The following is a 13,780-nucleotide window of genomic DNA, read 5'->3' as shown; positions in this document are numbered from 1 at the left end:
GTAATTTAGTGAGACCAATCTCCAGTATTTGCATATGTATCTAGACTTTCTGGTCTAGGTTTGCTCTCATTTTCCCTTTGGCTAGGGTTTTTTTGGCAAAAAAAGGGGGCACTCAGGGACATTTTTTCCCCTTTTTAACTTATTGTCTCCCTCTTTAGAATTGAGACAGGTGTTCTAAAACTCAAAATACAATCCTTATACTACCTGGAGTTAGCATCAGATCTCCACAGGTTAGTTAAGGATTCAGTCTCACAAGACTCAGTCCCCACTCAAATGACAATCACACATCTTTGTTGTTTTGGGTTTATGTGTGATTGATAGGCATCAAATCCCCTTATATGTATGCCAGGCAAGTGCCCTACCACTGACCTATCCAGCAGTTTTTAAATTGTATTATGAGAAGGTCCCAAACTACATTGCCTAGGCTGGCCTCCAACTTGAGGTCTTCCTATCTCAGCCTCCCAAACACCTGGATTACAGGTCTGCACCACCAACACTAGCTGGCGTCTGGTTATTTATTTAGTGGTGTTGGGGATTGAACCCAGGGCCTTATGCATGCAAGGCAAGCACTCTACCAACTGAGCTACATTCCCAGTCCTTTCTCAGATTATTTTTAACTGACCAGTTAAACATGTCATTTATTGGCTTGTAGTTCTCATATCTCCCTCTTCAAGTTTGATAATTTTGTAGAGCAGCACACAGGATTCAGGAAAACTATTAGGGTCTGTAAACAAGTCAGGATGGCGCCTGGCATTTTGCCAGAGGGAGTAGTTTGTGAAGTAACACCAGCGAGCCATTAAGTGTGGAGATTCCTTATTGGTTGACTGCTGTATCTAGTTTATGTTAATTAAGATAAGCTGTGTGGAATGTATATATATATTGCTCCTGTCCTACAATAAACGGCTCCCACTCTTGCTGTATCAATGTACACAAGTTCCTCATCACCCCCCCCCCCCCCATTATTTTGCTGCAGCCGGACTGCGGACTGCAGCAGAAAACAGTTTACTTACTAGATTACCAGTTTATCATAAAATAGCCAGGTGTGATGACACATACCCACAATCCCAGTGGCTCCAGAGGCTGGGGCAAAATTCAAAGCCAGCCTCAGCAACTCAGCCAGGCTTGTCTCTAAAAGGACTGGGGATGTGACTCAGTGGTTAAGCACCCCTGGGTTTAATCTGCTATACCAAAACAAACAAACAAACAAAAAAACCCCTAAACAAAGCAGATGCTCTAATGATGAGATGGAAGAACTACATAGAGCAAGATCACATGGAAGGGACACGATTCATTCAATAATTGGCCATTGGTAAGTCAATCCCAGCCCCTTCTTATATATAACCTCAGAGATGGGGAAGTGGTGTGAAATTTCCACCCTCTTACATGGGTGGGTTTCCTGGTAAATAGCTCCTATACTGAGAGGCTTTTTAAGTCACCCTTACACTAACATAAAACTCCAGTGTGGTTCAAAGGTGCTTGTGATGAACAAAAAATGCTTGTTTCACCTGTTATCTCCCTTATTCCTCTTCACCTAGGAAATCTAAAGGGTCCAGTACCTGGCACAGAACTCGAGACAGACAAATAAATCTTTTTGTCATTGTAATGCAATACCACAGTATCCCATTAGGGACAAGCATTCTAGACCAGTAGGGTGAGAATCAGTATTAGCCTCAAACCATTTACATCAGTAGGGATGTTCCACCTCGATGTATTCATCTTCTTGTTTGTGGTACTTGGGATTGAACCCAGGGGTGCTCTACCACCAAGCTACACTCCCAGGCCATTTTGGGACAGGCTCTTGGTAAACAGCATTATGTATAAGATCTTGGGATATGCAAGACTGAAATGCCTCTGATATCATGACTTTACCTTCTAGAAAAGCATAAACAAGTAAAGTATGTAGTGTTGTGCACTTGAAATATTCATCAAAATCATTTCTTGGCTTGGTGCTTACTGGATGGTGATAGAACCTTTTAGAGGTAGGGCCCAGTAGACTTTAGGGCACTAGGGCTAGGCTCTCAAAAGGATTCTAAGGCAGGGTGATGGTGCATGCCTATAATTATAGAGGCTCAGGAGGCTGAGGCAGGAGGATCAAGGCCAATCTCAGCAACTTGAACCGGTCTCAAAACTTAAAAGGGCAGGAAATGTAGCTCAGCGGTAAGGTTCCCATACCAAAACAAAAAAAAAAATTAAGTTTTTTTGAGGGGGGTGAGAGTGGGAGTGAGTCAAGGGTTTGGGATTGGGCACAGGGCCTTACATTTTAGGCAACTACCCAACCCCCCACCTTTTCCCACAATACCTTTATTTTTTTATGTGGTTCTGAGGATTGCACCTAGTGCCTCACACAGGCAAGGCAAGCACTCTGGTGCTGAGCCACAACCCCAGGCCCTCCAATCATCCCTTTTTAACATTGTTTTGAGACAGGGTTTCGGTTATCCAGCCTTAAATTCGCAATCTTCCTTCTTCATCCTAAGTAGCTAAAAGCTAGGATTACAGCTGTGTAGTACCACTGCCCAGTTCCAACTGTTTTTCACATAAAATAATTTATACTTATTATTGAGACATAAAGAAAAGCATACAAATGTTCTATGGCTGAGGATATGTCAGTGTGATAGTGCTTGACTAATATGCAAGGCCCTGGATTTGATCGCTAGTACCACATGAACACACATGGATCAAGCATAAATAAAACCATAGACAAAATTCTGCTGTATTATAGTTACTTGATAATTCAGAGACCTGGCTGCAAAGGATCCTCAGGTTTCTTCTGTAATTCATTATTAGTTCTGAAGGAAGTCAAGGGTCTGAAGTTATTTGTGAAATCCTAAACTTGAACATGAAGGGAGAATGAACCCTCTTGGGTAATCATTGTGTCCTTTAATTTTGTTTCATGTGTAGTAAGAGAAGGAGGGCCTAAGTCCCAATTTTTACAATTCGTAAAAATGAAAAAAAAAGCTAAGTATTTCCAAAGACTCAAGGAAATAGCCAAGAAGAGAAATATTCATTCTTTAAAGTGACAAAGGTAGGAAGAAAAACAGTGCTAATAACAAACTCTAGATTCATGTGAATTTCATTTAGCAGTTTATTCTGAATAAATCACTTTATAATTACTGGAAAATGTTACTTTACTTAGCTATGTAATTAACAAATCAAATTATCGAAACAAAATGTCAATACAAAAAACTTAAGAAATTTACAAAGCTGTACAAAATAATTTAATAAACTAGACTGATACAGTCTATAAGATCTCTTTGAGAGAGAGATAAATTCATGTACTTTTTTTAAGTGAGTAAAAGAATGGGTGTTTTAAGGCTTCTTTGAGAGTAATTCTTTTGGCTGGATCATACTCCAACATTTTATGAATAAGGTCAAAGAGAAGCTCATGTTCAGCATCCTGAGAGAGCATGAATTCCTGAAAGGAAAAGAAAAATATATTCAACAGCCTTTTCCACTACCATTTATTTCATTTTTCCACCAAGAACCGGAGAGTGGAACACAAGGCCCTGGATATTCAGTACTAGCATCAAAATAAATCTGTAACAAAAAGGAGGGGGAACGTCAACTTTTGGATCATTTAAGCAACATCCCAAACTTACCTTCAGAGGTTTGCAGCGCCTTGAAACGTATCTGCCAGCAGAACTATGTTCATCCCAGTCTAATCGGTCATGATGGAAATATTTACGTTTCCTAAAAACGAGTCAAGATCAATTTATTATTTATGTTGATATTGAAACTTTAAAAAACATCTAGCAAAGGTGATTGGTTCTACCATTTACTACACTTTAGAAAGACCAATGCTTTTAAGAGATTTAAAATGTAGCTAAGGTACAGAGTTATCCACTCCCCACGAAAGTCATCTATTACTTAACTGAAAATGCATTAGTGTGATTTGTTTACTAAAGTTCTCATCCAAACAATTAACCAAGTTATAAAAAGGATGGCACTCCTTTTTTTTTTTTAGGTACTGGGGAACTCATGGCCTTGTGCATACAAGATAAACACCTACCAACTGAGCTATATCCTCAGCCCCACAACCTCTTAATTAACTAAAACATACCTGGTTTTCTGTATCATATGTTTTGGTAGGGGTCCAAGAATCCTTTCCATCATTGCCAAGTGCTCCTTACTATCATGTGTCTTAAAAACAAAACAAAATATTGTTAACTATCTTTGCTTACACATTGTGCACTATTCTCATTTAACATCAGTGTTAATTTTCTAAGTCAGGACATGAGTAGAAGGTTCAACAAAGATGAGCACCTAAAAATACTTTTCAGTGACTACATGGTGTGTTTTGTGTGTGTGTGTGTGAAAAACAACCTTGAATAACCACTTCCAATAGCTTGGCAATGACTTCCTCAAATGGACAGGGATAATCACTTATAAGAAGATGATATAAATCACAAAATTATATATAAACCTTAAATTATTCTTATAAATAGGCACTCTTCTAGTGTAAAACTGCTGAAAAATCATTATAACTTACTGGAAATACTGTAAACCCAAGATAGTATTCAATAAGAATACATCCTATACTCCAGACATCACACGGTTGGGACCATCCTAGGGCTGCAAAACAAAGCACAATGTTAGGGGAGAAAAAACTTATTTCTTAAAGACATTAAAAGTCAATTAATGAAGAATTGGTGTAAATATACAATGTATACAACGAGAAATATGAAAAATTGTGCTCTAATTGTGTAATAAGAATTATAATGGGGCTGGAGATTTGGCTCAAGCGGTAGTGCGCTCGCCTGGCATGCCTGCGGCCCAGGTTCGATCCTCAGCACCACATACAAAGATGTTGTGTCTGCCAAGAACTGAAAAATAAATATTAAAATTCTCTCTCTCTCTCTCTCAAAAAAGAAAGAAAAAATAGAATTATAATGCATTCTACTATCATATATGCAATATAAAAAGTATTATTGGGAATTAAAATTTGCCTTCCTGTTTTTTTGAGAAATATATAAAGGACTTCCATTATTCTGGGGGAAAAAAAAGTCAATTAATAACTGGGCATGGTGGCACATGCCTGTAATCCCATTGCTGAAATGGGAGAATCACAATTTCAAAGCCAGCTTCAGCAATGGCGAGGTGCTAAGCAACTCAGTGAGACCCCATCTCTAAATATAAAATAGGGCTGGGGATGTGGCTCAGTAGTCGAATGCCCAGGTTCAGTCCCTGGTACCCAGTACCCCCACCCAAAAAAGTTATTAACAAGTTCAATACTCTCTTGAAAAAGAACACATACTGTGAACTAGAAGGAATCATCTAATATAAGGTTGGGCTTTGGAGACACCTGGGTTCAAGTCAAGTGTTTTAACTTTGGGACCATTAAATTTATCAAATTTTTTTCTGGGCCTCAACGCCCTAACCTGTAAAACAGGAGCTAACTGGACCACGCAAAGAGACTAAACATACTGATTCTCTGGGATATAATGTGCAGTAAAGAAACACATTTTTTAAAATTAATTTTTAAAGAAACACATTTTTAAACCCTACCACATAGTCCATGCACTGAATGATGATTCTGGTCAACAGTAAGCTGCAAAGATACTGGATTATAATGAAGATGGAAAATTCCTACCACTTAATAACGTACCTGTTCTAACATCAAGGCACAACTTGCATTGCTCAAGTGTTATATAATTCTGGTGGAAACATTCATGTGCTGGCAGCTTTTTAAAAGTGTAGCAAATTTATGATTCAATACTTGGCAATGTTAACAACTATGTTACTGATTTATGTGTTTAGCAACACCACAAAAATACATATTTGCTGTAAAGCAGTATGCAGTGTTTTGCTGACAGTAGCCTCATACACTTCCTGTTTACTAAATCTCTTGATTGCATCATATTTTTTGTGCTTGATAATATACAGTTTAGGTGTGTAGAGTTCACCCCAACACATTTCTCAGAACATATTCTCATCATTTAGCAACACATGAATTCACTACAAATGTGTAACCAATTCCAAAAGAGTTAAGCTACTTGTGCAAGTCTGAGAGCTACTGAGTCACAGAGCTTAAAATCCTTAGTGTATTTTGTAATACTGATTCTTTAAAAAAAAAAAAAAAAAGATTTTTTTGAAAGTTCTATATTGGGGCTGGGGATGTGGCTCAAGCGGTAGCACGCTCGCCTGGCATGCGTGCGGCCCAGGTTTGATCCTCAGCACCACATACAAACAAAGATGTTGTGTCCGCTGAGAACTAAAAAACAAATATTAAAAAATTCTCTCTCTCTTAAAAAAAAAGAAAGTTCTATATTGAATAAGACCTAAAACTGAATTTTTACAACAGCTTCAATATACACGTTTTCAGAGCATAATTAACAAGTACTAACCTAAAATAACTTCAGGTGCTCTATAATGTCTTGTAGATACCAATGTACTGTGATGTTCATCATCATAGGTTGCACTGCCAAAATCTACAACTTTAATATCTGGATTTATTAAGGTACGTTCATCACGTTTCTGAAAATCATAAAATGATAGTTATGAAGACAAAATAAAAAACAAAAAAAAATTCACCCTAAACTATGAAGATTATACATTGAAAACTTACCATTTTGGGATTATATACCTCTGTGTAGTCAGACTGCACAAATAAGATGTTTTCAGGCTTTAAATCTGTGTGAGTCAATTTATTGCTGTGCAAAACTGAAATGAAACAAAGTTTTACTGTAACCTGATAATAAAATGGAAAAAAAAACTTGACCTCCCCAACTCTATAGTAAAAATCAGACGCATTTCCCACATACTCAAATAATCAATCAGTAAAATTTTAATCAGCTAGAAAAATTACCAGACTCTAAAAGGTACTACCCTTCTTAAAAAGTACCAACAGCACAAGGTTAATATTTTTAGGAAACAGTTAAATCAGTGTTCAATATAAACTATGTTAGATAATATCATATGTCAAATTAAACACATGCTATAGACTAACATAATCAAGTAAATCTTTACTACCTACCTACCCAATTTGCCCTCTCCTATTTGATAGGATCTCATCTTACCCAAGCTGCCCCAAACTCCTGGACTCAAGCTGACCTCCTGCCTCTCAATCTCCCTACTTTACCCAGCTCTCCTTTTATTTTTAATTGACAAAAAACTGTACATGTTTAGGTCTCGTTTTTTAAAAATCCAGACCAGTCTGGCATTGGTTTCAAACTCACAGCTTTTGGAAGACAGGTCAAGAACTTACAATTCACAGACTTGCATATCTGATATGCCATCTTCCTGATATGATCCAGTCGAAATGGCAGAAAACCATTTTCCTTAATGAAATCATAAGTACTAAGTCCCAGTAGTTCAAACACAATGCAAATGTGACCATGATGCTCAAACCACTCCAACATCTGGACACAGCGGCTGTAACATATGAAAAAACGCCTGAGTATACCTTGCAGTTCAAATCTGCCTTAGGCCATTTCCCAAGTTTTACTTTACTACTTACAAAGTACTGTTGGGGTCTGTTGTATTTAAGTGTTCCAGAACTTGAATTTCTGAGCGAGCAGCTTCACAATATCTATCCACATTTTTAACTATTTTTACTGCTACATGTCTACCTCCCCTGTTAAGAGAAAATAAATCTAAGTTAAAAAATGATAGACATGCTTCAAACCTCAAAGGGCACCAAAAAGGAAATAATAAAAGATACATGTGATGTTCAATTTCAGTTTTCTATTATTCTCTTTTAACTAGTTTTAATCTGACCTATTAAATTTTATTTTCTTGAACCTGTTGTTTAAGTACTCTATGATATGATTCAATATAAGCAACTATGGTCTTTGAACATAGTAGAATTAGTAATGCCAGTACATACTAAATGACACAAACTTCTTTCACTAGATCACCATTCAGGACCAACTAACAATAAGAAAAGCTCTAATTTAACAAGTAAGCGGTGATAATGCCACCTTAACTTGCATTCCAACTAAGACTCAAAACAAAAGTATATAAAGCAGTTTCTTCCTAAAGAAACTCACTCCGGTCTGTCAAATTTTGATTTGGCTAGGTTATCAATAAGTTAGGATAAGGTGGCATAGCAAAGAATGCTAGGTCTCAGAACATTATCAAGTCTCCTTAAACTCAAAAGCTCTGCCATTTAGAAGGGGGAAAATAAACCAAATAGGAAAAAGAAAAGCCAAAAGGAGGAGGAGGGGGAATATCACTGAGATGCTGGAAACTGAGCTCAGGCCTTGTGCATGCTAGGCAGGCACTCTACCATTAAGTTACAATCCAGATGCCAAGAAAATAAATTTTAATCAGCAGTTTGAAGGACATACATATAATAATTAAATAATTATGATCCTAATACAGAAGAGTTATCAGCTCAGTCCTGGCTGTTATCATAATGAATCATGGCACTTTCTAAAAATGGAGGCTCCTAGTAAACCAAATACCTTGAAAAGATTTGAGACAAAAAAAGCTCCAAAATTCTAATGTAAAACCAAGGCTGAGAAACACTATTATAAAAAGAGAAAAGGAGCAAGGAGGGGGAGCCATAACTATGCCTGGTAGGACAAATACACGAACACTTTTCAAAAACAAACTATGATCTCAGCCTGAACTGGAACCAAAAGCTGCATATATCCTTTTTTATTTTTAGTTGTTGATGGACCTTTATTTTATTCCTTTATATATGGTGATGAGAATCAAACCCAGTGCCTCACACATGTAAGGCAAGTGCTCTACCACTGAGCCACAACCCCAGCTCTGCATATACCCTTTTTTTTCTGGTGCTGAGGACTAAATCTAGGAACGCTACGCCAGCCCAGAAGCTGGATATAATACTAGCTACTTAAATACAACATAAATACAGTATCTTTAGAAGTTTCTCATAAACAAGCCAAGATACCCCAGCCCAAACAGCTTAATGATATAAAGTACTTTTCTATACTGGCAAGATTCTCCAGTATAATCCCAGCAAAGGAAACTTACGCTTTATGATCGATACATTCCACAACTTTTCCAAAAGCCCCTTCACCTAAAGTATCAACAATTTCATCTAGGAGAGAGAAATGAATCTCAGTTACACCAAAAAGTGGAAACAAAGTACTTATCATAATAAATGCTATCAATGAAGATTATTCTAGTTCATGTTACTAATTTCCTTATTGCTAGATATTTATTTTATTGGTCAACACCACCAAAAAAATACAACTAGTTTTAGGTCTAATTTCATTGTTAGGCTAACTTCATTAACTTGATTTACTGCTCTGGAAGTTCTGCATAACATTAACTTTCTAAAGAAAGCAAAAACACAATCCCTCCCACCAAAAGAAATGGAAAAACAAAATAAAAACAAGAAAATAGAGAAAGAAAAAAAAAGATCTCCAAATCCCTGAAATCTTAATCTATATAGATTATGCTATCTGAAAAGTTAATAAGTGTTGAAAAATATTCTATACATCTTGCACTTAGTACGTCTCCACTCTGACAGATCAGGTGACCCTCCTCATCATCCTCTACACTCCTGGTTCTTTTCCTTCGGTGACTCTTCTGGAAACGTCAAGTGGGCGGCACCAAGATCATCCAGCCAATCAATATACCCGAGTGAATTCAGGGCAGAATACGAAATTCATTCAGCGGGGAGATATTCAGGCATTCAGATACACGCCAGGCCACAAACGGTTGGCAGGAGCAATTTCAAATTCAGTCCCCAGAAATTCACAGGGCACATAGTTTATGTTAACAGGAGAAAAACATGGCAAGGAACAGATTTTCAGATAAGATACTCAAAGTGGTAAGGCAACAAAACATAAATACAATTGTTTTTCTTAAAAAAAAAAAAAAAAATGCTTAGTTGTAGCATTTACTGAAACACTGAAACATAATTTTAAGTTTCTAGTGTCCTAATTTAATGTTCCAAAATTGTAGGATGTAATATTTACTTGTTAAAGTAGACTGTGGCCAAATTAAGATTTCCTAACTAATCTAATAAAACAAATATCAGAACAGTAAATAAAACCAAAGTCCTAGTTTTGGGAAGAAAAAAGAATTGGTATACAAGGATAACACTACAGTATTTTAAATGTCATCTGAGCTATCACCAAATTAATACATAACCCATAAAGTTCAAATCTTTTATAGTTTGTTTAATGAAAGATTACAGAACATGCTTTGTTAGGACAAAAAAGTACATCTAATTATCAATCATACAAAAATGTCTATTTTTTTGTGATGTTTGAACTTATCAAGTCAAAGCAGAATTCTTGAAGTACTATAAAAAACCTTTCAGAATGTCTTGTTATTGCTTTTATGTTACCTTCACTATTTTCATTGAAATGACAATTAGAAGCCAACTAGTAAGTAAAATCTATTATTACAGAATTAAACATACTGCTTTTCTGGAATTTTACCCAATGTACAAATAGAAATAATCCTCCAAGTTAAAGCTGAGATGGCTTTATCTTAAACAGAATTTTCTCAAACACAAATTCAAGTTTTCCTGTTCCACATGGGAAATAAAATTTCCAAATGTTTTAAAACAGCTCATACCCCATGTGAGCGATGATGTGAAGTACTGTGCTGAATCCTGTGTTTACTTTTATAACTACTTCTTCCACTTCTACCAGAAGACTTGCTACTATGGTTCTGATATCTGCTTTCATGATCTCGATGGCGATGTCCAAGTTCACATCCTTGACTGTAGTCATTTCTGTACTCATCAATATAGCGTCGGCTATGATAATCTTTCTCATTTATAGATCTGCTTTCCATGTAATAGCTAGAAAAAAAATATATTTTCTATTTTCTGCCAATACTAACCTTTGTTGAACTCGACCACTAGTTACAGCCCCAGACCTACATTTACCTCCCCCTCCAAACACGCAACTTTACCCATTAGAAGCCATCAAAAATCTCACTGGAAGCAGGAATGGTAACCACAAAATAACACTAGTTTTATCACCATAAAAATGTGGTTTTTATATTCAGACACCCTTCTTACCTATCAGATGTTTTAGAGTGATTGTATTTGCAATGCTTGTTCTCTCGACCACTGCTATATGATCTCTTCTTTCTCTTATGACTGCTACTGCTTCTCCATTTTCCATAATCCCAGTCCTTTTCATCCCAGTCAGGACAGTAAGGTCTCTTCAAGTGTCTCATCTACATAAAAGACAAAATCATCCCAGTTAGATTGTATCTAACACTGTAACTTTTTTTAAAAGAATATTTTTGGTTGTAATGGACACAGTGTATTTTATTTATTTATGTGGTGTTTGTTGAGAATGGAACCCAGGGCCTCAAACATGCTAGGCAAGCGCTCTATTACTGAGTCACAACCCCAGTCCTAACATGGTAACTTTTAACAGTATATAACTCTTTACAAATTCACTGTTACAACCTTTTAATCAGAAATTGCTAATAAATTATTGCACTGTCCCATATTTTGAAGTTTGTGAACTTTATTCACAAGCATTCTGCATTGTCCATGTCATGCCCAGATTTATTTAAAGTTTGTGTATGGGAGGAGGCGTAGTAAGGGAATTTGAGGAACCCCAATTTAACTTTGCTAAAATTTTACTCGTTGTCTCCAGTACAAGTACACATGCAAGCCAAGTGCGGTGGCCCGTTTGAGCCCCCGCCAAAAAGTGTCTGAACACATACACACACACAAAAACCACATGTGTACATACACATAGTAACAGAAACATGTACATATAAACACGTTTGCACATAAATACACAAACTGTGCACTCTATGCTCTTTCCTCCCTCGGGCTCCTAGTTCGGTTTCTCGGGCACCACTAAGGGTAGAGCGCCTTCTAAACTCGTACTGCCTTATTCCACCAGGAGTCAACTATTTTTTTCCCTCCATTTGCTATGGACACTTCCGCCCACAGCGGGGCGACCTAGGAACATTCCAGAATCTCAAGCGGCACCTCCCAGGGACAGTGCTAGGCCTGGCCTCCACCCCGCCGCCATCTTAGGACTCGGGCGCAGGCACCGCAGGCCTGAGCTCGGCGGGCCGCCGCCCTACCGAGCGGACCCTGACAGGGCGCGCGGCAGGCAAACACCATCGCTACTCCCCTCAAACAGAAACTGGCAGCAAAGGGCTCGGTAGAGGGTACGAGCGCGCTGCCTTTATGGAGCTCTGGGGTGCGGGAATAGGAGGCAGCGAGCCGGAGAACCGGCAAACAAAAAGAGGGCAGCCCCCGACATAGAAGGAGGACGCCTAGTACACTCCCTCCACCACCTCGGGTCTTACTGTTCTGCTGGAGACTCTAAGCCGAAGGAGACGAAGCTTGCAACAAGACCTCCGGAAGACACAGCTGATTGCGACGGGCACCGACCACAAAATGGAGCTGACAATCCCAGCGGCAGCCCTTGACCCAAAAACACCGATGACGTGGCAAAGGCGTCGTGGCCGCGGGGCAGGGTACGCATGCGCGAAAGGCGGGGCACGCTCGCGGCACTATGCGCAGGCGCCAGGTGGTCCCTCGGATTCCAAGGAAAGGGGGTTAGAACCGGAGAGAAATCCAGTCCAAGCTCATTAAAAACTGGGTTTTTGAACGCTAGTAAAGTGAGGGAAGCTGGATACAAAATAGCTCTGTTCCTTAACTGCAGCCATTAAAAGAACGCTTTACCACCAGCGTCAAATTAGCTCTGAATTAGTAATTGGCTTGGTTTGGGCTTTTGCTAAGATTCTAAGACCTGTTTAAAATTAGTTTCCTCAGTTTGGTCCCAGCATCGCAAACAAAACAGTTTTTAGTGGCTAGGCATCGCACGCACTGAAATTGGGTTGGAACGATTTTCCTAAAAATTTAAAAGAAAGAATTGAGTGAGCAAGATCTTGTAGGAAAAGACTATAAACATTCAAGCATTTCAGCGTTACACCAGGCTTCTGTATTGTTAAAGACCAAGTGAACTGAAAAAAGGTATAAAAGAAAAATTATGAGAAAATATGAAGTGTAATTGGTGTCACTTTTAGGAATATTTAAAAACCCAGTCAAGGTGACCAAGCTGTAGGTGTGTAGCAGTTGCTGCTCAGCTACTGCAATTTATTGTTAAAATGGATGTTTCTCTTCCTGCTTCTCCCTAATCTCTTATCTCCTCTCTAACCTCAAGGGGAAAGGGGATTACCTTTCATCCCCACCTCGGGCTGTTTTTTTGTTCTAGAGCACAAACAACCCCCCCCCCCCCCCCCCCCCCCGCCATAGGAAGGAAGTAATTCAGACTTTGGCATGGCACTTGAAGACCTCAGAAATTATTATCTCCTAAATTAATAAGTGAATTACAACTCCTAAAGGGAAATACCTGGAATGTACCCTTTGAATCACCTGTTTAAAAAGCCTCCTGTCCCAGATGATGGACAGAATTACAGTCTCTGGGACAGGAGTCCCTGTTTCTCCTTTGCTAGCAAAGTGATAAAACTTCTTTTTCATTTTTCTCAAAACCATGGCCTCATTATTGGATTGACATCTGGTACAAGGACCAAGCTTTTAATAACGGAATGTGGTTCTTGACAAAATCAACAAAGCCTGGTAAATGGCTTGAATAGGTAAAAGCCTTGAATAGGTAAAAGCCCTATGGTATACCTGAATGTTAGTTAGGAAAGCAGTTACCTGGTACAAACACTTAGTACCTGCCAAGAGCTTTACACCAATTATTTCACTTAATTCTCACAATGGTCTCAGGAAATATAACTTGTGGATGAGAAAACTAAACTAAATAAACCTGGAGATGTTAACTTGTCTACAAGCACACAGTACTAGGACCAGCTATGTTGCAAACCCAGACCAGGACTCATGACTGGTGCTTTTAACCAGTTCGTG

General features: G+C 38.3%; 1 protein-coding gene across 3 annotated transcripts; it reads right to left on the bottom strand.

Moving 5' to 3' along the window:
• Positions 1 to 3,064: 3,064 nt before the first annotated feature.
• Positions 3,065 to 12,346, bottom strand: Clk1 (CDC like kinase 1). 3 transcript variants are annotated; one of them, XM_027941699.3, is made up of 13 exons: positions 12,214 to 12,346; positions 10,952 to 11,112; positions 10,501 to 10,729; positions 9,411 to 9,501; positions 8,941 to 9,007; positions 7,454 to 7,570; positions 7,202 to 7,368; positions 6,563 to 6,657; positions 6,342 to 6,471; positions 4,487 to 4,569; positions 4,058 to 4,137; positions 3,597 to 3,687; positions 3,065 to 3,412 (listed from the first exon to the last, which is right to left on the bottom strand). In XM_027941699.3, the coding sequence occupies exons 2-13, from the start codon at positions 11,110 to 11,112 to the stop codon at positions 3,269 to 3,271; spliced, it is 1,455 nt and encodes a 484-aa protein (XP_027797500.2). In that variant the 5' UTR covers positions 12,214 to 12,346; the 3' UTR covers positions 3,065 to 3,268. The 3 variants fall into 3 exon arrangements, with proteins under 3 accessions (XP_027797500.2, XP_027797502.1, XP_071475037.1); XM_027941701.2 differs by lacking the exons at positions 9,411 to 9,501; positions 10,501 to 10,729; positions 12,214 to 12,346 and having other exon boundaries at positions 10,952 to 11,059; XM_071618936.1 differs by lacking the exons at positions 9,411 to 9,501; positions 10,952 to 11,112; positions 12,214 to 12,346 and having other exon boundaries at positions 10,501 to 10,519.
• Positions 12,347 to 13,780: the final 1,434 nt, after the last annotated feature.

The sequence above is a fragment of the Marmota flaviventris genome, chromosome 11 (assembly GCF_047511675.1).
Source record: "Marmota flaviventris isolate mMarFla1 chromosome 11, mMarFla1.hap1, whole genome shotgun sequence".
Lineage (NCBI taxonomy): Eukaryota > Metazoa > Chordata > Mammalia > Rodentia > Sciuridae > Marmota > Marmota flaviventris.
This window is presented reverse-complemented; position numbering and strand designations above follow the sequence as displayed.

Bases quoted from the DNA above. Each gene is read 5' to 3' on its own strand.
- Clk1 (XM_027941699.3), bottom strand. From the start codon at position 11,112: ATGAGACACTTGAAGAGACCTTACTGTCCTGACTGGGATGAAAAGGAC. The intron at 6,658-7,201 runs GTAAGTTCTTGA...GTTTCATTTCAG, and splicing joins GATATGCAAGTCTGTGAATT to TTTTGCACAGCAATAAATTG. The intron at 4,138-4,486 runs GTAAGTTATAAT...TTTGTTTTTAAG, and splicing joins TTGGGTTTACAGTATTTCCA to ACACATGATAGTAAGGAGCA.